The following is a 23,891-nucleotide window of genomic DNA, read 5'->3' on the forward strand; positions in this document are numbered from 1 at the left end:
TAATTTTGGGAACAAATTGGCCTGATTGGGGAAGATGGGTCCTGTAAAATGCTGTCTCGGTGTGTGACGTGTGATGTGATGGCTGGAGAGGCGGTGCCGGGGCCGTCTACATCTGCTCCGCATCAAGATGACGCAAGAGAGGGAGTGTCCATTCTCAGGAGGTTCCCAGAGGGGGATTTCCCTCTAGAACAGTCACGTAACGAGTCCCTCAAACACACGTTTGACCAAGTGAGAGTCATCGATGGTCAACCACTCCAGCCAGGCGTCACACTCACATACCCATATTTTTCAATTATAAAAGATTGGTAGTATCAAGTGATGCAGAACACTCAAACAAAAGAAAATACAACCCAATTATTAATACCGACGAACCGTCGGGAAACCCTCTTCCAGGCGGCTCACTATAATCCAATGGCTGGCCATTTAGGTCACGAGAAAACGCTTAACCGAATAATGGCAAATTTTTTTTGTGCCGGACAGTTGGTGAATCCACCGGCCACCCCAAATTGCCATTGTGCCCTCTACCGCTGATTGAGGTCCCCTTCGAAAGAATTGGCATGGACCTCGTCTGGCCATTAGAACAGACCACATGCGGACATCGCTTTATATTGGTTCTGCTGGACTATGCAACACGATATCCGGAAGCAGTGCCCCTGCGCAACATCTCAGCATGTAGTGTTGCGGAGGCACTTTTCAAAAAAATCTCCCGAGTGGGGATTCCAAAGGAAATCCTCACTGATCAAGGCACTAACTTTTTGTCATGAACACAACGCGAACTGTACGAATTATTAGGTATTAGATGGATTCGCACCAGTGTTAATCACCCACAAACAGATGGGTTGGTGGAACGATTTAATAAAACCTTAAAAAATATGATCCGTAAGTTCGTACACAAGGATGCTAGGAACTGGGATAAGTGGCTCGAACCCCTGTTATTTGCAGTGTGAGAGGTCCCGCAAGCCTCCACAGGGTTTTCCCCATTTGAGCTGCTGTACGGGCGTCGGCCGCATGGTGTGCTCGACATCATATGGGAAGCTTGGGAGGAGGGACCTTCAAACAGTAAGAATGAAATTCAGTACATTCTTGATCTTAGAGCAAAACTCCACACTTTGGGTCGATTAACATAGGAGAATTTGCTCCGAGCTCAGGAATGTCAAAGCCAGCTGTATGACAGGGGCACTCGACTTCAGGAATTTACTCCAGGGGATAAACTGCTTGTATTACTGCCCACCTCAAGCTCTAAATAACTCACCAAGTGGCAAGGGCCCTTTGAGGTCACACGGCAAGTTGGAGATCTCGATTATGAGGTTAAGCAAATGGACAGGGGCGGAGCATGTCAAGTTTACCATCTCTACATCCTAAAATCATGGAGGGAGGTGGTAGTCCCCGAGAGGGTGGAGCTCGGGCCGGAGGTGACTCTCAAACCAAATTCATTCACCCTGGTCCCGTGTGGAGACCACCTCTCACCGTTGCAGCTCACAGACGTGGCCAAGTTGCAAATGGAATTTGCGGACATGTTCTCGCCTCTCCCCGGTCGCACGAACCTCATAGAGCACCACATCGAGACCACCCCGGGGATGGTGGTTTGTAGGCGCCCCTATTGCCTTCCTGAACACAAAAAATTAGAGGCAATGCTTGATATGGGCATAATAGAAGAGTCGCACAGCGATTGGGTCAGCCCGGTTGTTCTGGTACCTAAGAGCGACGGGTCAGTCCGGTTCTGTGTCGACTATCGGACTGTCCAAATTTGACACGTACCCAATGCCTTGGATTGACGAGTTGCTCTATCGGTTGGCCACGGCTCAATTTTATTAGACACTGGACTTAACAAATGATTATTGGCAGATCCCTTTAACTCCAATCTCCCTAGAAAAAAACTGTGTTTTCCACACTGTTCGGCTTACACCAATTTGTGACCCTTCCGTTAGGTTTGTTCGGGGCCCTGGCCACGTTTCAGCATCTCATGGACAAAATTCTCAGACACCATACCGCATATGCCACCGCATATTTAGATGGTATTTTTATCTATAGTAATGACTGGAGGTGGCACATGCAACATCTGAGAGCTGTCCTGAGGTCGCTGCGACAGGCAGGGCTCATGGTCATCCTGAAGAAATGCGCAGTTGGATGGGTGGTAGTTCGGTATCTGGGATTCCACTTGGGCCATGGGCAGGTGCATCCCCAGGTTAACAAAACCGCAGCGATCGCAGCCTGTCCCAGACCCAAGACCAAAAAGGAGGTGAGACAGTTTCTGGGGCTGGCTGGCTACTACCGAAGGTTTGTGCCTAGTTACTCTGACGTCAGCAGCCCGCTGACTGATCTCACTAGAAAGGGGACCCCCGTTTCGTGCCAGCAGGCTTTCCTAAAAATTAAATCTGCACTTTGTGGGGGGCTGCTTTTAGATGCTCCTAATTTTTCTCTCCCCTTTATTTTGCAGATGGATGCATCTGACAGAGGGCTGGGGGCAGTGCTCTTGCAGGAGATGGAGGGGGAGGAGCGACCAGTGTTGTACATTAGTCATAAGCTCTCACTGAGGGAGACTAAGTACAGCACCGTGGAGGAGGAGTGTCTGGCGATTAAGTAGGTCATCCTCACTCTCCGCTATTACCTGCTGAAAATGATGAAAAATACCAACGTGTGGATCACCCGCTGGTACCTGGCACTTCAGTCATTTAAATTCGAGGTGGTCCACAGACCGAGGGCGAAGATGGCTGTGGCTGACTTTCTCTCCAGAAATAAGGTGGGGGGGGGGAGTTGGCAGGCCAGATGTTGCCTCGGTCTGAGTTGAGAGGTGGGGGTATGTGGGGATGGGGGTATGGTCATGTGTCTGTCTGTGGGAGAGGGGTAAGACTTGTTATCTGGGTTGTCTCTTGTTATAGTGATGGCGGAGGGAGACTTGAAAAGCAGCACCAATGCATCAGTTTGGGGGGAGAGAGAGCGACCTGAGAGCATGGTGTCGACGTGTACTGAGTGCATTAAAAGTTTGTTATATTTTTGAGCGCTGTGAAGAATTTACATGAATTGAGTAATATTAAATACAAGATGCTGAAGGTTGAAAATAAAAGACTTGCCTGCACTGCTTCGTTGTCTCCTGACTCCTCCATTGCCTGAAGAACCGAACTTTCCACAGTGATGAGTGATGTGATGATCCTATCAAGATGTAAATTTCCAACAGCACCTTTGATTTTTCTCATGTGGTCGATGCAGGTGGATTCAAGATTTTCTGGAAACAAGAATCATCAGAATGATGCGAGTAAGGTGAGATTTGTGGCTAGGCAGTATTTGTTACATAAATCAAATTTCTTAGAAACAGGTGTTCTAAGGCATAAAGTTGCATGAGAATGCACATATGTTGGTTTTTCAAATGGTCATTTGATCTACCTAATGCAAATTTATCACAATCTGAGAATGACAGAGAGGTAAATCTAGGTCAAAGACCACTTTATATAGATCTACCCCATTAAGTTCATCTCCACAGAGCACCAGACTTACCTGCACACACCTGAGGGACAAGAAATGGAGACATGGTATCAAACACTTCCTTTTTCCTGGGTGTTAATGGGACACATTTTTCAAACATTTCATCCCATAACCACACTTGCATGGGATCTTACAATACAATTATGGCCATCCTTGATATCCTAATGGTTGTCATTCATCTTCCAATAACCATCTATGTAATTGTGGAACTATTTCTGAGACAATTTTGGGCACTTCCAAGTCCAGGAAACTCATCTTCCTTTTCATTGAGTAAACTTTTTTCTTCCTCTGTGCTGCCTTTATACCTTTTTTTACATTGGAGTTCTGCTGACAACAGTTCGGAACCTTGTTGAGTAATCAGAATCATACAGGAATATATTACCACTTTTCATAGTTCCAGCATGACTGGAGGAGCCTCCTTCTTTGCTGCCATGTCTATAGACTTGTATTTGGCTGTTGTTCATCCAATAGCATATGTGGCCTACAAGACTTCCACAAAGCGAAAATGGCACATATATGTTGTGCATTTATTTGGGTGTATGCCTTCACCTTTGAAATAATTATAGTCATCTTTAATTTAAGTATGTACCATCCATTAACTATGGGGTTGCTTTGTGTCACAGTGCCTGTTAGTTTTTTCTGTTCATAACAGTACTGATTGCTATACACTCTGCTGGGTCTGGAAACGGTAGTCAAACCTCAAAACTGGAGAAAACCAAACAGAATGCTGTCCGGTACATAAAGAACAGTTTTGTTATATTAACAGCTTACTATCTGCCTACCATCTATTTATTCGTCTACATGTTAGTAAAGCAGACTGATTGGGAAAGTTTGCCATGTCTTGTATTACCTCTAGTGATAAGTATGCAGATTGGTGAGTTGGTAGCACCCCTGGTCTTTTTCTACATTAAAGGAAAACTAGAAGCAATAGCTAAACATTGTTCAGCTTCATTTCAGAATGGGTTGGGTCTCTGCTAATGGTATATTTTATCTATTTAAAAGACATCAATTGCACTTAACTCTGTTATCTCCTGCTTATTTAAATATTTCCAGGATTATAATAGATCTAGTTGTTAGTCGCAATGCACTATTGAGATTTCTGATGTAAATAATAGCTAACATTAAAGAAAAATATAAGATTTTGGAATTGTAAATACACTTTACCACATGACTGTGGTAACTCTTATTTGTATCTTAAACTGTAGCAACTCCCCATTCACAGTAATTGACAAAGAGGTAATTTAAATGTAATTAAAATGTATACAGAGTATCTGTGAACGATAAAGGTGTTAATGTTTCAACCTGCACATAATGTCATTAATTTCATATATTCAAAAACAAATACAGAAGTACTAGTAGGTGAGAGTAGTTAAGACTGGAATATATTCAGTGAAATAATTGTTTAGAATATTGACTTGCATATGTTGCACAGCTTGTGATAAACATGTGAATGTCTGCACTGTAGCCTGGAAATTCACATTTCTCCCTGGATTTCCAAGTGAAAAATTACAATAATCCTGACTTGAAAATACCATCTTGTTTATTTTTTACTAATTGTATTACCACCAATTTCTACATTAAAAATACATATTAAAGTGGATCTAAATATCATTCATCACAATGTATAGTAAGGACATTAATAACATAAAAAATTACTATTTCAATTTGAAAAAAAATGTTCAGAACTTCTTAAACTACTTCAAAGAGGTCTCATCAAAAAATCCTCCATGTGCAGCAATGACAACTTTGCAGATCCTTGGTATTCTAGCTGTCAGTTTGTCCAGATACTCAGGTGACATTTCACCCCATGCTTCCTGTAGCATTTGCTACAGATGTGGCTGTCTTGTCGGACACTTCTCATGCACCTTACAGTTTAGCTGATCCCACAAAAGCTCAATGGGGTTAAGATCCATAACACTATTTTCCAATTATCTGTTGTCCAATGTCACCATCACTATTTGAAAAAAGTCATTTTTGATCAAATCTAGACAGGCCCCATTTCCAGCAGCCATCATTCCAACACCTTATCCTTGATAATCATGTTAAATTGCTAATTTGGTACTAAAAAATCACTGGCCATTATATCAAACACTGCTGAAAGCTATTTGGTTCATTAAATGAAGCTTAACATTGTTTTTGTGTTTGTTGTTGAGTTGCCACAGTATGCAATAGACTGGCATGGCAAAAAAGAAACAGCTTTCTCTAGAAACTAATCAGTCAGTCATTGTTTTGAGGAATGAAGGCTATACAATGCTTAAAACTGCAAAAAAAAAAAAAAAAAAAACTGAAGATTTCAAACAATGGTGTACACTGCAGTCTTCAAAGACAAAGGACAAGAGGCTCTAACAAGGACAGAAAGAGATGTGGAAGGCCAGATGTACAACTAAACAAGAGGATAAGTACATCAGAGTCTCTAGTTTGAGAAATAGATGCCTCAGGTCCTCAGCTGACAGCTTCATTGAATTCTACCCACTCAACACCAGGTTCATGTACAACAGAAAAGAGAAGACTCGGGTGCAGGCCTTATGGGAAGAACTGGAAAGAAAAAGCCACTTTTGAAAGAAAAACAAAAAGTAAAGGTTAGAGTGGGCAATGAAACACAGACATTGGACAACAGAAGCTGTGAGGCATGTCAAGGTGTTGTCGGACATATTGTAACCAGGCTTTTTTTGTGGCATTGGCTTCTTTCTGGCAACTCAACCATGCAGCTCATTTTTGTTCAAGTATCGTTGTATTGTGCTCCTTGAAACAACCACACCGTCTTTTTCCAGAGCAGCCTGTATTTCTCCTGCAGTTTACCTGTGGGTTTTTCTTTGTATCCTGAACAATTCTTCTGGCAGTTGTGGTTGAAATCTGTCTTGGTCTACCTGACCTTGGCTTGGTATCAAGAGATCCCCAAATGTTCCACTCTTAATAAATGATTGAAAAGCACTGACTGGCATTTTCAATGCTTTGGATATATATTTATATCCTTTTCCATCTTTATAAATTTCCATTACCTTGTTACACAGTTTTGACAGTTCTTTTTTGCTTCCCATGGCTCAGTATCTAGCCTGCTCAGCGCATCCACGTGAGAGCTAACAAACTCACTGACTATTTATACACAGACACTAATTGCAATTTAAAAAGCCACAGATGTGGGAAATTAACCTTTAATTGCCATTTAAACCTGTGTGTGTCACGTTGTGTCTGTAACAAGGCTAAACATTCAAGGGTATGTAAACTTTTGATCAGGGCCATTTGGGTGATTTCTGTTATCATTATGATTTAAAAAGGAGCCAAAAAATTATGTGATAATAAATGGCTTCAAATGATCACTATCCTTAAATAAAAGACAGTTTTTTTGCATGATCAGTCCTATTTTCAAAATCAATGCCAAAATTTCACAATTTCTGCCAGGGTATGCAAACTTTAGAGCACAACTGTGTGTATGTGTATATATAGATAGATAGATAGATAGATAGATACGATACTACACATATATATATATATATATATATATATATATATATATATATATATATTACACATACACACACACATAAATAAATGAATCTACATTTTTTTAAAGTAATGTTTGTTTTTTTTTTTTAGATCACAATTTCAGATTTGAAGACAAAATGAAATAAAGAACAAGTGCCATTATAAAGACTTAGTGGAAGTGGAAGAACACAAATTAAACTTATTTATTAGTGAATGTTTTATTTAGTATGCACTGTCTTTAACACATTTTACAAAAAAATGTGTTACAATCAATGTTCTCTCAAAAACATGATATAAGACCATGGATGATCTGATCGACCTTTAACGTAAAGATAAAGTAAAATTTCACCTCTATTAAATACTATTACAGAAGTAGATTGTGCTGCCTCACTGAAAATTCACAATTGGCCTTTGCTCATAAAGAGAGAGAGTGAGAAAATCACAGAGAGAAAGACAATGACAACTTGCCAAGTTTTTACCTATAAACAGGTGCAACCATGAACTTTCAAGAAAAAAAAAAAAGTGGAGATAAGGAAGCACTGTATTATAAAAAAGGTAGCTTTTTTACCCATCCAGTGCCTTTTAAAAACACTCCCTGATTTCACAATTAAAAAGAAGCATAGCTGAAACTTTGACAAGGGATGAAATGAGTAGAATGGGAGTAGATTCAAATGAAAATGCAGTTCCTCTCAACAAAGTTCTCTTATGGAAGGTCTGAACTTCAGGAGACAACTGAATTGGAAAAGGTTGGCTAAAGTGTGATGCTGGATTGATGGCTAAAAGTTTATTACGGCAAAGCCCACAAGAAAGCAACATATTACCTGGCCAACTTGCTCAGGATTCATACAATTTAAATTTGCCATGCAATTATTTAGAACACCCATGCTTTAACTAAAGGACTTCTACAGTAAAACTTTCAAATGGCTTTTAAACACATCTATTTCCAATCCAGCTGTCTTTGAAAGATCAGATTTACTCCTTAACATGCTGCTTGCTTCATCCTGATTGGACAGAGCGTTTCTATGGGTACAGTAGCAGCCAACAGAATGGCATGCACATTCATATAAGACCTTGTAAGAGAGTGTAAATTGGAAGGTGCAAGCAGGAGCTACGGAAGTAGTAGATTATAATGACTACGTATGTCTGCCTCCCTCTGCTCACATGGCTTTCACCTTGATCTGCTTCATTTTCATCTGCTTCTTCTCCAGCTTCTTCTGCTCGCGACGTTGGGCGGCTTCCTAAAAAGCAGATCGAGGAGGAAAACATGTATTGATGGCATCTTAAGTGAATAATATGGGCTTAAAGCCAAAATATTGGAAAAGATTTCTTCACAATGTCATGCTCACAAACAAACACACACCTCTAGGCGGCGCTGTCTTTCTGGATCCTCCTCATTCATGATCCTCTCTTTCTCCGCTCTCTTCTTCTCTTCTCGGCGTGTCTGAGCAGCCTCCTGTCTTTGAGCATGAGTCTGCTTCAGGAAGTTCTCCTCCACACGAGCACGGTTCCTGTCAGCTTTTTGCTTCCCCTGAACGCCACAATGAAGCAACATATTAACCGTCTGTTACTAATTCAGCATATCTTAACGCACACTGTGTGTGCACTTACCTCTCTATTGAGGCGGAGCTTCTTGACTTTGTCAATGCTGTAGATCACCATGTTCATCAGAGGAAGCAGACTGTCCATGTCTTTGGGAGATGTGTTACCCATTCCAGGCACTATAATGATTAATACCAAGATTAACAAAGAATGTGGAAGTGCCACAATAAAATATACATAATACACACATAATATCCAGTATAATACGAATTGCCATCTATGGTTTATTAAATTGTCTCACCGTTAAATGTAAACAGCAATGTTTTCTTGGTCTCAGGCAGCTTTAAGGGCTGACCCTCCCTAAAAACAATTAACAAAATATTCATAATTTTTTAAAACTTAACTAACTATAACAGATCTCAACAATAAGGATTTTTTTCTGGTGGCCTAGTTGGGCCAGCAGTTCAGATTATTATTTGCCCCTAACACAAAGATAAACAGTATATTTGTACTACTGAAATATTATTTGGAAAATATTTTCTTTGTATGAAGTTAATTGCGTATTTGTTTTCAAAACACACCTGGAGTAATGATAAGATGTATAAACTCAAATTCAATTCAAATGAATTGTCTATAACTTAACACTTAACACAATAAATATTGTTTCAAATAAGCAATACAGAGAATATTTTCTTACAAACTCTAGTGAGCAATCTAAAGGTGACATTGTCGAGGAGAAACTTTGGCTGATTTCCGAGCTTATGATTGTTCACTTTTAACCAAATTTTTTTTTACCCCATTTTTTCTCTGAAATTGTCTGCAAACCCGCAGCACACCCTTGTGGCCCCCTTGGGGTCCCCGGACACCATTTTGAAAACCACTGGTCTAGATAACATTACCTAGGTGACATTTAAATCAGCAGAATTCGCAAAAACACACAGAAAATATTGTTTTTGAAATAAAAAGCAAATGTTTATATTTTAAGTCATGCACATCATCAACAAACTTATGTTGTGGTAGCACAGCACTGGCCCTTTCAAACAAGTGTCCGTTCTGTCAACCAGGGATGGGCATTTTGAGTAATTTTGTAGTCGAGTACTCGTAACACATAAGAAAACGAGTAATCGATTACTTGAAATTTAGAATTGAAGTTCAACCTTCAACTTTTTTCTTATGAAATAATTAGCACCATGTATAAACGACAAGATCAAGATTAAAAAATGAAAAAACAAAACAAAAACAATTTGCATTCACATAGAAACATACTGTACATTCCGAGTTTTCTGAAGCAATACAATCAAGTTAAATAACAGCAGAATTTTCTTTTTGGGCAAAATAACGGCAATATTTAGGTGAGAGCAGCAGTTTCAATGTTTCCCACAGCAGGCAAAGGCACAAAGGAAAATCAAATTGCAATATTCAAGTAGTGTTTTTACTAATCAAATATTTACATTTCAATGAGATTTATTTGTGCACATCCCTACTGTCAACTAGCCCAAATCTCTTTCAAATCCTTAATGTTGTGCCCTGTGTAAAAGCAAAAATGTTAACATTCATGTTGTCAATCATAGTTCATTCAAGAATGCTTACTCTTGCATAATTTTTGGACCAGAAAATTGGTCCGAAAAATGAATGGACTCAATCTTGTCAGCATGACTGGTGAGGTAATATACCATCTGAAATCAGAAAACAAGTTAGGATTATGTTTAACACAGATCTAAGACACTGAGCAGGAAAAGAAAATCGTCACAGCCAACACAGATGTGGGAGGTCCCTGTCTGTTCCATGTATCCATTCTGATGTTCACCTCTCACCTTGTTGTCCATCACTCCATCTGTGACCTCTCCCAACTCTGATAAGATGGTCAGAGAGTCAGTGAGGCCATATTTAGCCCCTGACTTGGGCTTATCCCCGCAGAACTCACTCTGTAAAGAGACCAAGTAAATAAGAAGTTAGCACACACACATACATACATATACAGTGGTGTGAAAAAGTGTTTGCCCCCTTCCTGATTTCTTATTTTTTTGCATGTTTGTCACACTTAAATGTTTAAGATCATCAAACAAGTTTAAATATTAGTCAAAGATAACACAAGTAAACACAAAATGCAGTTTTTAAATGAAGGTTGTTATTATTAAGGGAAAACAAAATCCAAACCTACATGGCCCTGTGTGAAAAAGTGTTTACCCCACCTGTTAAAACATAACTTAACTGTGGTTTATCACACCTGAGTTCAATTTCTCTAGCCACACCCAGGCCTGATTACTGCCACACCTGTTCTCAATCAAGAAATCACTTAAATAGGACCTGTCTGACAAAGTGAAGTAGACCAAAAGATCTTCAAAAGCTAGACATCATGCCGAGATCCAAAGAAATTCAGGAACAAATGAGAAAGAATGTAACTGAGATCTATCAGTCTGGAAAAGGTTATAAAGCCATTTCTAAAGCTTTGGGACTCCAGAGAACCACAGTGAGAGCCATTATCCACAAATGGCAAAAACATGGAACAGTGGTGAACCTTCCCAGGAGTGGCCGGCCGACCAAAATTACCCCAAGAGCGCAGCGACGACTCATCCAAGAGGTCACAAAAGACCCCACAACAACATCCAAAGAACTGCAGGCCTCACTTGCCTCAGTTAAGGTCAGTGTTCATGACTCCACCATAAGAAAGAGACTGGGCAAAAATGGCCTGCATGGCAGAGTTCCAAGACGAAAACCACTGCTGAGCAAAAAGAACATTAAGGCTCGTCTCATTTTTGCCAGAAAACATCTTGATGATCCCCGAGACTTTTGGGAAAATCCTCTGTGGACTGACGAGACAAAAGTTGAACTTTTTGGAAGGTGTGTGTCCCATTACATCTGGTGTAAAAGTAACACCGCATTTCAGAAAAAGAACATCATACCAACAGTAAAATATGGTGGTGGTAGTGTGATGGTCTGGGGCTGTTTTGATGCTTCAGGACCTGGAAGACATGCTGTGATAAATGGAACCATGAATTCTGCTCTCTACCAAAAAATCCTGAAGGAGAATGTCCGGCCATCTGTTCGTGACCTCAAGCTGAAGCGAACTTGGGTTCTGCAGCAGGACAATGATACAAAACACACCAGCAAGTCCACCTCTGAATGGCTGAAGAAAAACAAAATGAAGACTTTGGAGTGGCCTAGTCAAAGTCCTGACCTGAATCCTATTGAGATGCTGTGGCATGACCTTTAAAAAGCAGTTCATGCTCGAAAACCCTCCAATGTGGCTGAATTACAACAATTCTGCAAAGATGAGTGGGCCAAAATTCCTCCACAGCGCTGTAAAAGACTCATTGCAAGTTATCGCAAACGCTTGATTGCAGTTGTTGCTGCTAAGGGTGGCCCAACCAGTTATTAGGTTTAGGGGGCAATCACTTTTTCACACAGGGCCATGTAGGTTTGGATTTTGTTTTCCCTTAATAATAACAACCTTCATTTAAAAACAGCATTTTGTGTTTACTTGTGTTATCTTTGACTTATATTTAAACTTGTTTGATGATCTGAAACATTTAAGTGTGACAAACATGCAAAAAAATAAGAAATCAGGAAGGGGGCAAACACTTTTTCACACCACTGTACATATAGTGCTGTGTCAGAGGAGAAACAGATTACTTACCAAGTCCTGCATTTCTTTCTGCATTCGTGCCATGGCCTTCCGACTCCCCACAGCAAACACAAACGTGTCCATGTCCTCCTCATTTAGCGTCACTTTAACTTGCTGTGGACAGTGAGAAGTGAGACAGAAAGGCAATGAGAGGATATATAATGGATCTATGGATTTCTAATCAATTTGCCTTTGAACATCCACATAAAATGATATGGAGACCAGTGTATATTTCTATATGAGAGCTTGTGTGTGCTTACCACTTGATCACAGGCTGGTCTCATCATCCGTGCCAACACATTCAGCAGATCCTGTCTTTTCAGAAACTGCAGAGCAAAAGAAGAAACATGAATGAATATACAGATATCTACCAAACACCATTGTCTTTATCTCTCACTTACTAACAAATACATTACCTTAAGCTGAATTAGCATCCCCTCACAGCAGACACGACCCGAGCACCAGAGGTTATAGATGTGCTCATTCTCCTGATTCAGCTTCCCTGTACTGGTGGCCTCCTTACTGGTACCATCATCACCTACGAATAAAGACAGACTGGATAATCTGTGATAAACTCAGGGCAGAGATAATTGCATAAATCAAATAAGGTAACAAAGAAGAGCACATATGCGAAAGAAAAGTTAAACCCACCCACAAGGGCAAAGTTGCTCTCGAGAAGTTCTCTGTGGGAATTGAACCAAGACTGTGCGAGCCTGCTGTTCTTGTTTTTTCCAATTATGTAATTCATTATATAGGTAAGGAGACCAGTGACCATCAAGATCTCCATGTAATAACTCTCCCAGCTGTTCTGCAGATGTGCTGGGACCTGTAGCCCAAATAAATAAGGTCAGATGAGGACAAGTCACAGCCTATAAATTGCAAGTAAAGCCAAATGCATTGCTGATGTCTTGTTACCTCTCTGTATATAAGAGTATCTTTGAAGGAAGGATTGGTCTTCTCGTAGCCCTCAAACTCCTCATTATCATACTTGCTGTACATGTCTTGATCCTGTAACCAGAATCAGGATATATTAAATCATGCATCCACTTTGAATGGTTGAAAAATATTTGTGGCTTAAATATGCACAAGAACAAAAATAAGCATGGCTAAACATCATCCCTTTTGTGCTGTTGAGGGTCATTTTGACCCAGTTTATACTTGAACACAGATTAACTGCAATTTAACGTCAATTTTTCAGCCTGAAACTTCTGAAGGCCTATTCACACCTAGACGGAATTTTCGGTGCGACTGTTTGTTCCGAACAAGCGTTTAAATAGGAACAATGGATTCCTAATGCGCTACTTACAACAGGTCTGATTTTTTTTATTTTTTTTTTTTACAGAGAGCAGTCTGATTATTATTATTTTTTTAGAACTGTGATGAAAACTGACTGACCAATGAGATTAGAGCTTTTTTTATTTTTCCAGAGTTGCTGCTGCTCAACAATCCAGCATGCTGGTGACACTAATCAACTCAACACAGGTGCTGTGCTCTTTTACTCGTCTCAGTCACAGCTGTAAACAAATTCTTTAGAATATTTATGTAATGTGTTCAAACATCATATTATATAAAATACCTTGTATTTTGTCTTAATGTACATTTAATATTTATATTTCTGTGCCTGTTATATTATCCAGGCATTAAAAATAGCAGTGGGTTTAAGCAATTCGTTTGTCTACACTCGTAGTTCACACTAGGCTCTTGGTAAAATATTTAATAAAAATACTTTTTACATGCAATACTACGAGTGTAGACAAATGAATTGCCGAACCTCACTACTATTTTTATTGCATGGATAAAATATTCTTCATATTTTATGCTATACCCATTTTACTTAATGTACATAATTTCACATGTATTTATATCACTGTACCTTGTGTTATATTATTCAAGCATTAAAAAAAGCCTGGGTTCGGTAGTTTGAAATATACTTGTGGCAAAATTAATGCATAAATGCAAAGACAGATTCTATATTTCTCTAGACTAAACGCATCAAAAACACTGGAAAAACTAAATTGAACCGTTTTGCCAAATTAGGTACATAACTGCCTTAACTGCGTTAAACATCGCATTGACACCTGAATGCTTAATCCATACACCAGAATAACAGCACCACCTACTGTACAGGGGTTACATTTTTTCCGCTTTGTCAGTCTTTGCATTCATTGGCTGTTTGGTGGGTGTTGGTTGCTCACATGGAGGTTACAACCAATCGAATGCAAACCCAGAAGTTTTGACTGTTTGTAGCACTGTTGTACATGCCGGTTTTAGAGGGAAACGCATTGGGTTTGTTTGGGAAACAATTCTCTCATTTATTTGCTGCTCTTAATTTGAGATTTTGTGGAAGCTTTTGTTTGAAAATTCATAATTTGTTCCATTTCAGAGAGAGGATTGCAGTGGTTTGGACTTCATCGTTAGCCTATGCTGAATTCATTTAATTTATAATTAATTTATAATTGTTATTTATTTATCACACATTATACATTTGCACATATACAGTGAAATCCTTTTTTTTCACATATCCCAGCTAAGCTGGGGTCAGTGTGCAGGATCAGCCATGATACGGTGCCCCTGGAGCAGATAGGGTCAAGGGCGTTGCTCAAGGGCCCAACAGTGGCATCTTGGCGGTGCTGGGACTTGAACCCCCGACCTTCTGATCAGTAACCCAGAGCCTTAACCGCTGTAGCTGCCTTTTTGTTACCGTTTGTGTCCCTGTTGACTCTTGTTGGAAAAGTTGAGCTCGATGTTAATTGTTTTGTTATTTTTGTGTGGTGAACATGGGTGGAGCAGCTGTCTCTGGAACACGTCCGTGGAACAGTAGGGTCGCCAGCTTGCTGGTTGCTTTTGTTGTGCCAGCGGGATTTAGTGCATAAATACCCATCACAAGTAACTGCATGAAGACTAGGGTTGAGGTAGTTAGTGTGTTGTGTTTAGATAGGAGTGGGGACTAAATCATTCTAATCCCTCCGGTTTTGGCCCTTAGGATCATGCATTTTGCTCTGTTTGTTTTGTTTATTATTTGTAACATGGCAAATTTATCTGAAGAGTTTATACGTTCTCCGTCGGAAACAACGATTGATCTATGTACAAGACCACTTATTAAAAATCGTTGAATACTATGATTGAAATAGGTGACAAACTATTACATTTGAAGACATTCTCAATGCGAATTTATTTGATAAAGAGTTCTTCTGGGTGAACAACCTACTCAAGCAACAGTTACCTCATCAATGCCACCTTTGTGCAGTTAGGCTCGCTCTTTAACGTTTGAGCAGCAAAAAGAGTTGTTATTACAGCTCGAGTTAGAGCATGTAAAACAAAGTGAACAAGGTAACCTTGAGCTTCAGAAACAGATTTTATTCGAGCAGGTAAACTTGTTAATGAGCGTTCCTCTACTGACCCTCAGAGTGATCTTCCAGAGTTTGACACTGTCAAAAATGTCAACTATTACCCCATCATGCAGGTAGTTGTTCCCCTTAAATTCCATCCTTTAGGGGGCCTGGGTAGCTTAGTGGTAAAATACGCTGGCTACCACCCCTGGAGTTCGCTAGTTCGAATCCCAGGGCGTGCTGAGTGACTCCAGCCAGGTCTCCTAAGCAACCAAATTGGCCCGGTTGCTAGGGAGGGTAGAGTCACATGTGGTAACCTCCTCGTGGTCGCTATAATGTGGTTGCGTGCTGAGTGACTCCAGCCAGGTCTCCTAAGCAACCAAATTGGCCCGGTTGCTAGGGAGGGTAGAGTCACATGGGGTAACCTCCTCGTGGTCGCTATAATGTGGTTGCGTGCTGAGTGACTCCAGCCAGGTCTCCTAAGCGACCAAATTGGCCTGGTTGCTAGGGAGTGTAGATGCGCGGGTTGACTGTCTCAGACGCGGAGGCAACTGGGATTCATCCTCCGCCACCTAGACTGAGGCGAATCACTACGCGACCACGAGGACTTAGAGCGCATTGGGAATTGGGCATTCCAAATTGGGAGAAAAAGGGGAAAAATCCACACACACACACACACACAAAAAAAAAAAAAATTCCATCCTTTAGTCCTGCAGACTGCTCAGGGTGACGTTGCCTGTGACCACATTTTGCACATATTGCTGCACACATTAGAACACACTTGCCAATTGATGGGTAAGCCCAACCAGAAAATTAAATCTGCTCCATTGTTTCATATTCCGGCCATTAGTCAGCCATTTGAGTGCCAGATCATTGATTGTATGGGTCCTCTGACTTGATCAAAATCTGGCAGCATTTATTTGCTTATTTATGTGTGCGTCAACACAATACCCTGCAGATTATCTCCTCTGCACCATTACATCAAAATCTGTGGTGAAAGCTCTAACAGTTTATATCAGTCTTTGGCATTCCAAAAATTCTACAAAGTGACCAAGGCTCTAATTTTACTTTTCACTTTTTTTCTCAGGTGTTGCAGCAATTGCACATTAAGCACAATAAAGCAAGTGACTATCATGCTCAAAGCCAGGGTGCTTTGGAACGTTTTCACCAGACACTTAAGTCTTTGTGTGCTTACTGAATGGAGATAGATGGTGATTAGGAGGAAGGGTTACCGTGGTTGATGCTGGCTCCCGTTAGTTCTCCTCTTTTCAATAATTCAGTTATTGAGGTGGTGGCGTTGGCTTTGATTTGAGCTCTGCAACATTTTGAGGTTTATGTGGGATTAGTTGGGGTTCCACTGGTGGTGTTTTCCATCCATAACCCCCTCACATATTTGCATTCATTGCGGAGCCCAAATCAGCGCCTTACTTGATTATCAGCTGGTGCTTGTTTTTGCAACCTTATGCACTGGGCATATATCACATTAAGGGCTCTGACAACATGTTGGTGGATGCTTTGTCTAGAGCCCCCTTAACCTAAAGTTTTGTATTTTCTGTTTGTTTCCCCCTCCCCTGCTGATTCCTTCTATTCTCTATCCTACACTTTGGTTTTCTTAATTTGCTTCCACAGGGCCCGTGGTTGCTGAGGACTGGAGTCGTGGCGTGGACTGAGTGGTGGGATGATGCACATAACTGGTAATCAGAAGGTTGCTGGTTCAAGACACTTAACTCCAGGTTGCTCCGGGGGGATTGTCCCTGTAATAAGTGCACTGTAATTCACTTTGGATAAAAGTGTCTGCCAAATGCATAAATGTAAATGTATTGGGTATTTATTTATTTTTGTTTGATGTTAGTTGGATCTGTTATAGATCTCTTTATGGGGTAGGGTGTTATGGCCCCTTTTGGGCCGTATTCATTTTTCTTCTGTGCTTGTATTCTGTGTTGCAAATTGGCAGTGAATGGAGTCACTGTGCCAGTGATTGTTGCATGGCATTTAAGCGGCTCTCTCCCAGTCCTCACTCTCCTTTTCCCCATTCAGACACGTGTTATTTTGGTTCTTGTTTCTTTTTAAACTTTTCATTTCATGTAAGTACTCTTATAATAATAAAATTACTTTTACTGAGCATTTAACCCATGTGTGGTCTCCCTCTTTGTCGCGGCTTTTGAGCCGGTCGTGACAACGTCAACTCTTATGACTTTCTTCCTTCCGTGGAACCCAAAATGAGATGTTAAGCAGAATGACAGCCTCAGGTCCCATTCACATTCATTGTATGGCAAAAAAACGTGCAATGAAAGTGAAAGGTGACTGAGGCTGTCATTCTGACTTCTTTTGGGTTCCATGGAAGGAAGAAAGTCACACGAGTTTGCAACAAAATAATGGGGAGCAAATGATGACACAATTTGCATTTTTGGATGCAGTGAAACATTTACCTGTGCATCGCCATCTTCAAACTCATCCTGACCATCCTCATTCTCCACTGTGGCCTCGTCTTCATCGTCCTCAACTGGTGTGGATGAGGGGGTTGCTCGTGGGGGTGGCTCTTTTTCCACATCAACTGTTGGATCTTCATTGACATCTTCAAACTCGGCAAAGTCATTGTCATCAAACTCGGCAATGTCCTCACCATCAACAAAATCATCATTGTAGCGCCCCCTTGTGTCAGGCAAACCCAGCAGCAGCAGAAGGGCTGGGAGAAGGAAGAGCAGGTGCCTCATGGCTGAGCCTTTGCAAATAAAAATGACTTGTGTTACAAGTAAACAATATGCTGCCCTTTGTTTTGAGTTATGTCCAGTCTTATGCATGGGTCAAAATTCATGTTAGTGTCTTTACCATGTAAAAAAACAATTGTTTATCAGCAGCCTGATGAATGAGAAGACACTCGAGTTGTATATACAAAAACACTTCATCCTCCAAGCAGCAGCCAATGTTGCCTACAGTATTACATGCTTAAAGGAACAGTTAAACCCAAAAATGAAAATTCTTATCATTTACTCACCCTCATGCCATCACAGATGTGTATGACTTTCTTCTGCGAAACACAAAAAAAAAGATTTTTAGAAGAATCTCTCACATCTGTAGGTCCAAACAATGCAAGTGAAACTCCACTTTCAAGCTCCAAAAAGCACAAAGACAGCATAAAAGTAATCCATAAGACTCCAATGGTTAAATACATATATCTTCAAAAGTGATATGATAGGTGTGAGTGAGAAAAAGATAAATAGGTCTTTTTTTACTATAAATATTCACTTTCATGCTTTTATTTTGGCAATTCACATTTGTTTGTGCATATCGTCACCTACTGGGCAGGGAGGAGAATTTATAGTAAAAAAATGACTTAAATATTGATATGTTTCTCATCCACACTTATATCGCTTCAGAAGACATTGATTAAACCACTGAAGTTGTAAGGATTATTTTATGCTGCTTGGAGCTTCAAAATTTTGGTACCCATTCACTTGCATCGTTTGGACCTACAGAGTTTTCTAAAAATCTTCATTTGTGTTCAGCAGAAGAAAGTAAGTCACACATATGGGATGCCATGAGGGTGAGTAAATGATGAGATTCATTTTTAGGTGAACTAGGCCTATCCCTTTAAGGCCACCAGTAACATAGACAAACAAGACAAGGTTTTCTGGTTTTCTCATTTATTACTACTCAAGAAAACTACTGTTTATACTGTAAATGAATTATGCATACAAACACCTTTCCCTTACCTGTACATTTTCAAGTGTTTACACACTTACTGAATAAGAATAAGCCATTGCAGGTTTCTTTTAACTTAATGTTTATTTACCGCATAATAACATGCTGTCAATTACCTGAAAATAATTTTGAATCCCTCAGTGTCAATAAACAAACAGAAAAATGGTATGGTATATGTCTCCACATTATATATAAAACATTCAAGAGAGATCAGTTTCAATAGTGGAGCAGTGACAGGAGAAATAGACAAAGATCCAAAGGGTTATGGCAGTGGGAAGGGGAAGGGGAGGTGAGTCAACTTATTAAAAAGTCTTATGTGAAAGCCTACGCCTTAGATGTCGTTCACTAAAATGAGTGCGTCCTAATTGGCTGAATGTCTTCAATTGTTACATGGCACTGTCTGGTTGGCCATACACTAAGCTGATTTACTCTTTTCCTATGGGCTATTATCGACACTAACAAACGTATGGTATGCGATTATACCCTTAACTCAGTTCACATTATGATTCAATCTCAATTTAATTTAAGCTGGTTAAAAAAGATGGCTGATGATTCACTGCTTCTGTATAGTCAACCATGTAAAATGCTCACAATGTGTCTAAAAGCTGATTAAATACCTCTTCAAATTAACATTTTAACAAGAAATTTTCCCTTTTATCAAGAAACTGATATCAAAAACATAATTACACTAAATTATAAGCTTCACACCCTGACTTGCAACTTTTTAAGACAAAAGCATCAGCATTAATTTTGAGGCTTCTCAAAGAATATATGCACTTTAAGAGAAAGACCTTCATTTTACTAAAATACACTGAGTTTCACTATCCATGCTCACCTTATAACCTTATAAATCACTGCTGATCCACGTGTTTGGGTCAGTATAAACATGGAAACGATAGGATAATAAGCATATAATCCACTGTGTGTGAATGCTGACAGGACAGAGTGAAGTAGAGCAGATGGCTCACACTGCCAAGACAACCAGTTACATGCACCTTGTAATGTCAGTTAACAGCTATAACCGGCTGTCAAGCCATATTCCACTTGTCACAGGGTAATGGAATAAGTACTCTAAATAGCAAACAGCAGAGTCAGAGATATGAGGAGTGTTATTAAATCTTAACAGACTTTAACCTCTACACTTGGCACAGGTTGCTCTAACGCTTGGCAGCGCTTTACTACACTATACCTAAGCTTTCTATCATCCCTTAACAACTTGCCAACGGACCCGACTAAACTTCACCACGTGTGTAGTATCAGGCAAGTCGAACAAATCTTAAAATTGACGAAGAAGCTATCAAGCCAACACATCCACCCCATCCCCCATGACTCCTGCCTCACTCATACTAGCGATAGCTTATTAGCTTGCTAGCCATCAATCGCTTCACGATCCCCCTTAAAACCCAAATGCGACATTTCTGCTGCACTACACCATCGAGGATAATTTTACCTCACATGTTGAATACGAAATAACAAAGGCAACGTCATAAATCACGTACACGTACCTTTAAATATGTGTAACTTCTTCGGTGGCTAACTCGTCTGTAGCTCTCAGAGGAGAAGAAAGGCGAGGGTCATCTGACTAACTCTACCCACGGTGCTTTGCGAATACGAACCCTAACAACAAGGATAAGAAAATATGAAAAGAATGATTAACCCTTAATTAACTGTATGCATCTGTTACTTAAATATGTAGTAAGGGATTTTTTGGTAACACTTTACGATAAGGCTGTATTCGTTAACATTAGTTAACGCAATAGTTAAAATGAACTAACAATGAACAACACTTTTACAGCAAGCATTAAAGGAATAATTCACCCAAAAATGAAAATATTCTCTCACCATTTACTCACCCTCATGCCATCCCAGATGTGCTTTTCTTTCTTCTGCTGAAGACAAACGAAATTTTTTAGAAATGTATTTAAGCTCTGTAGGTCGTCACAATGCACGTGAATGGTGGCCATACGACTCCAGTGGTAAAATCGACTCCAGTGGTAAAATCAGTTTCTTCAGAGGAGATGTGATGAAACATATTGTGGGTGTGGGTGAGAAACATATTAAAATTTAAGTAATTTTTTACTATCAATTCTCCTTCCTGCCTAGTATGTGGTGATATGCATGAAGAATGTGTATTGCCAAAAACAAAAGAAGAAAGTGAAAGTGTAGATTTACAGTAAAACAAAGGACTTAAATATTGATCTGTTTCTCACCCACACCTATCATATCTCTTTGGAAGATATGGATTTAACCACTGGATTCATATTGATTACTTTTAAGCTGCCTTTATGTGCTTTTTGGACCTTCAAAGTTCTAGTCACCATTCACTTACATTGTATGGATGTACAGAGCTTAAATATTCTTCTAAAAATCTTTGTTTGTGTTCAGCAGAATTAAGAAAGTCGTACACATCTGGGATGGCATGAGGGTGAGTAAATGTTGAGAGAATTTTAATTTTGGGGTTAACTTTTCCTTTAATAAATAAATTTGTTATTCTTGATTAATGTTAATTTCAACATGTTCCAAAACATTTTTACATTAAAAGTTTTATACGTTAACATTAGTTCATGGAATATGAACTAACATGAACAAAAAGCCACATCACCCTGCAGCTATTGCCTGGTTGCCCACTATAGCTAAGCAGGATTGAGCCTGGTCAGTACCTGGATGGGAGACCTCTTGGGGAAAATCTAAGGTTGCTGCTGGAAGAGGTATTAGGGAGGCTAGCAGGGAGTGCTTACCCTGTGGTCTGTGTGGGTCCTAATGCCCCAGTATAGTTAATGGGGACACTATACTCTAAAAAGGCACTGTCTTTTGGATGAAACGTTAAACCGAGGTCCTGACTGTCTGTGGTCATTAAAAATCCCAGGACACTTCTCGTAAAGAGTAGGGGAGTAACCAGGTGTGTCCAAATTTCCCCCATAGGCCCTTCTCAGTCATGGCCTCCTAATAATCCCCATCCATTAATTGGCTGTATCACTCTACTCCCTCCTCTCCACCAATAGCTGGTGTGTGGTGAGTGTACTGGCGCACTATGGCTGCCGTCGCATCATCCATGTGGATGCTGCACAATGGTGGTTGTTGAGGAGAGTCCCCCTATACTATGTAAAAGCGCTTTGAGTGCCTAGAAAAGTGCTATATAAATGTAAGGAATTATTAATTATTATTATTATTAAAAAAATTCACATTTTTATTTTGGGAAATTAACATTAGCCAAGATTAATAAATACTGTAAAAAAATAACTCTTTATTTATTGTTTTTATCTAATCATTTAATTAATAAATTACATTTATAAATTATTTATTTTATATATACATTTATAATAAAGCTAATGTTTAATTTACATTATTTAATATTTAATTTATAATTAAATACATTTATAAATTAAAGCTAAAATATTTAATTAGCCTGTTTTTTCTTCAGTAGTTTATTTTACATTTTCCCACGGTTAATTCTGGAATCCATTATGTATTCTACAGTAGGTCTAAGATCTTGTGTTGTGGCAAAGTCTTTTTAGCAAGTCAGTCCACTCTGCGGCCATCTTTGGAAAGCTTTTGGGCTTTCCAATAGCTGAGCAGCTATTTTTTTTTTTTTAATGTAAACAAGCGGCATACAAGTGCATCTCCTATCTACTTGAATGGGAAAAGACTGAAATCTCCTAAACGTTTGGTCAAGATTACGATCAAAGAACACATTTAAAATCAGCAGTAAACTCTGACACCTCTGGTATCATAAATGGTGCTTCTTTACCTCAGATTACGTTAAAAAAAAAAAACGCAATTTTCTCGGCTTGTATGGCTAATATGCATGCGTGTCCTGAGTTGATTGACAGATGATGTCTGTATCTAAAAGGTGATTGGCTCTTTCATGTCATATCGGAATGACCGTAATTACGAGATTCCGATTTGTAAAAAGCGTTCAAGTCTCCATAGAGCTCGTAATTACAAGTTGTAAACTCGGAATTCAATGAAAGCTCTGACTTGACAGTCGTGACGTCATGTGAAAAGAACCAATATGGCAGCAGCCTCAACAGTTAAAGGTAGTGAACATATTTCCATCTAAATATTAAATGAAACAAATGACAATAAAATGCAAAGTAATCTCTTCAGTAATCAAAATACTTTTTGAATGTAACTGTATTCTAATTACCAATGATTTAAATTGTAACTGTAGTGGAATACAGTTACTTATATTTTGTATTTTAAATACGTAATCCCGTTACATGTATTCCGTTACTCCCCAAACCTGTCAACAACGAAGCCGTTTTGGCGTTAGTGTTGCCATAGAAACGAATAACAAGAGGTCAAGGGCTTCGAGTAGAACCTCCTAGTTGCAATCTGGTAATTACAGTAATTCCGACATGACATGAACGCACCTTTATCTGAGGCCGGACTTCCTTTTCTACATTCGTTGACCGTTCGAAGTGGCCCGTACCTGCTAAATACTCTCTGGTTGTGGTTAATGTTTTTCCTATCTTTTCTCTCTCTTGACCCACAGTTGACCTCTTTTGTACACTTTGTGTGCGTGTGTTTTTTTTTTTTTTTTAAATTATTATTATTTATTTATTTTTTAGTTGTTGCTTTTTTAGTGTTGAAGGGAACTGCCGAAATTGTAGACATTGTAAAATAAATACATACATAAATAAAACATTTTTAACTAGTCACATAAAAACATAACAGTAAATATATAAATAAACCTCGACCCCCATTTTCTATCCAGGACTTTTATTTTGAAA

The 23,891-nt window shown here is 39.5% G+C and overlaps 1 protein-coding gene across 1 annotated transcript; it reads right to left on the bottom strand.

Moving 5' to 3' along the window:
* Positions 1 to 7,156: 7,156 nt before the first annotated feature.
* On the bottom strand, positions 7,157 to 21,029 carry ccdc47 (coiled-coil domain containing 47). Its single transcript, XM_051715993.1, has 14 exons — positions 21,012 to 21,029; positions 20,664 to 20,775; positions 17,886 to 18,178; positions 13,043 to 13,135; positions 12,779 to 12,953; positions 12,544 to 12,665; positions 12,388 to 12,453; positions 12,140 to 12,241; positions 10,317 to 10,427; positions 10,093 to 10,178; positions 8,804 to 8,862; positions 8,572 to 8,681; positions 8,324 to 8,491; positions 7,157 to 8,201 (listed from the first exon to the last, which is right to left on the bottom strand). Exons 3-14 carry the CDS (start codon positions 18,168 to 18,170, stop codon positions 8,121 to 8,123), a joined length of 1,458 nt encoding a protein of 485 aa, XP_051571953.1. The 5' UTR covers positions 18,171 to 18,178; positions 20,664 to 20,775; positions 21,012 to 21,029; the 3' UTR covers positions 7,157 to 8,120.
* Positions 21,030 to 23,891: the final 2,862 nt, after the last annotated feature.

The sequence above is a fragment of the Myxocyprinus asiaticus genome, chromosome 14, assembly GCF_019703515.2.
Source record: "Myxocyprinus asiaticus isolate MX2 ecotype Aquarium Trade chromosome 14, UBuf_Myxa_2, whole genome shotgun sequence".
Classification (NCBI taxonomy): Eukaryota; Metazoa; Chordata; class Actinopteri; order Cypriniformes; family Catostomidae; genus Myxocyprinus; species Myxocyprinus asiaticus.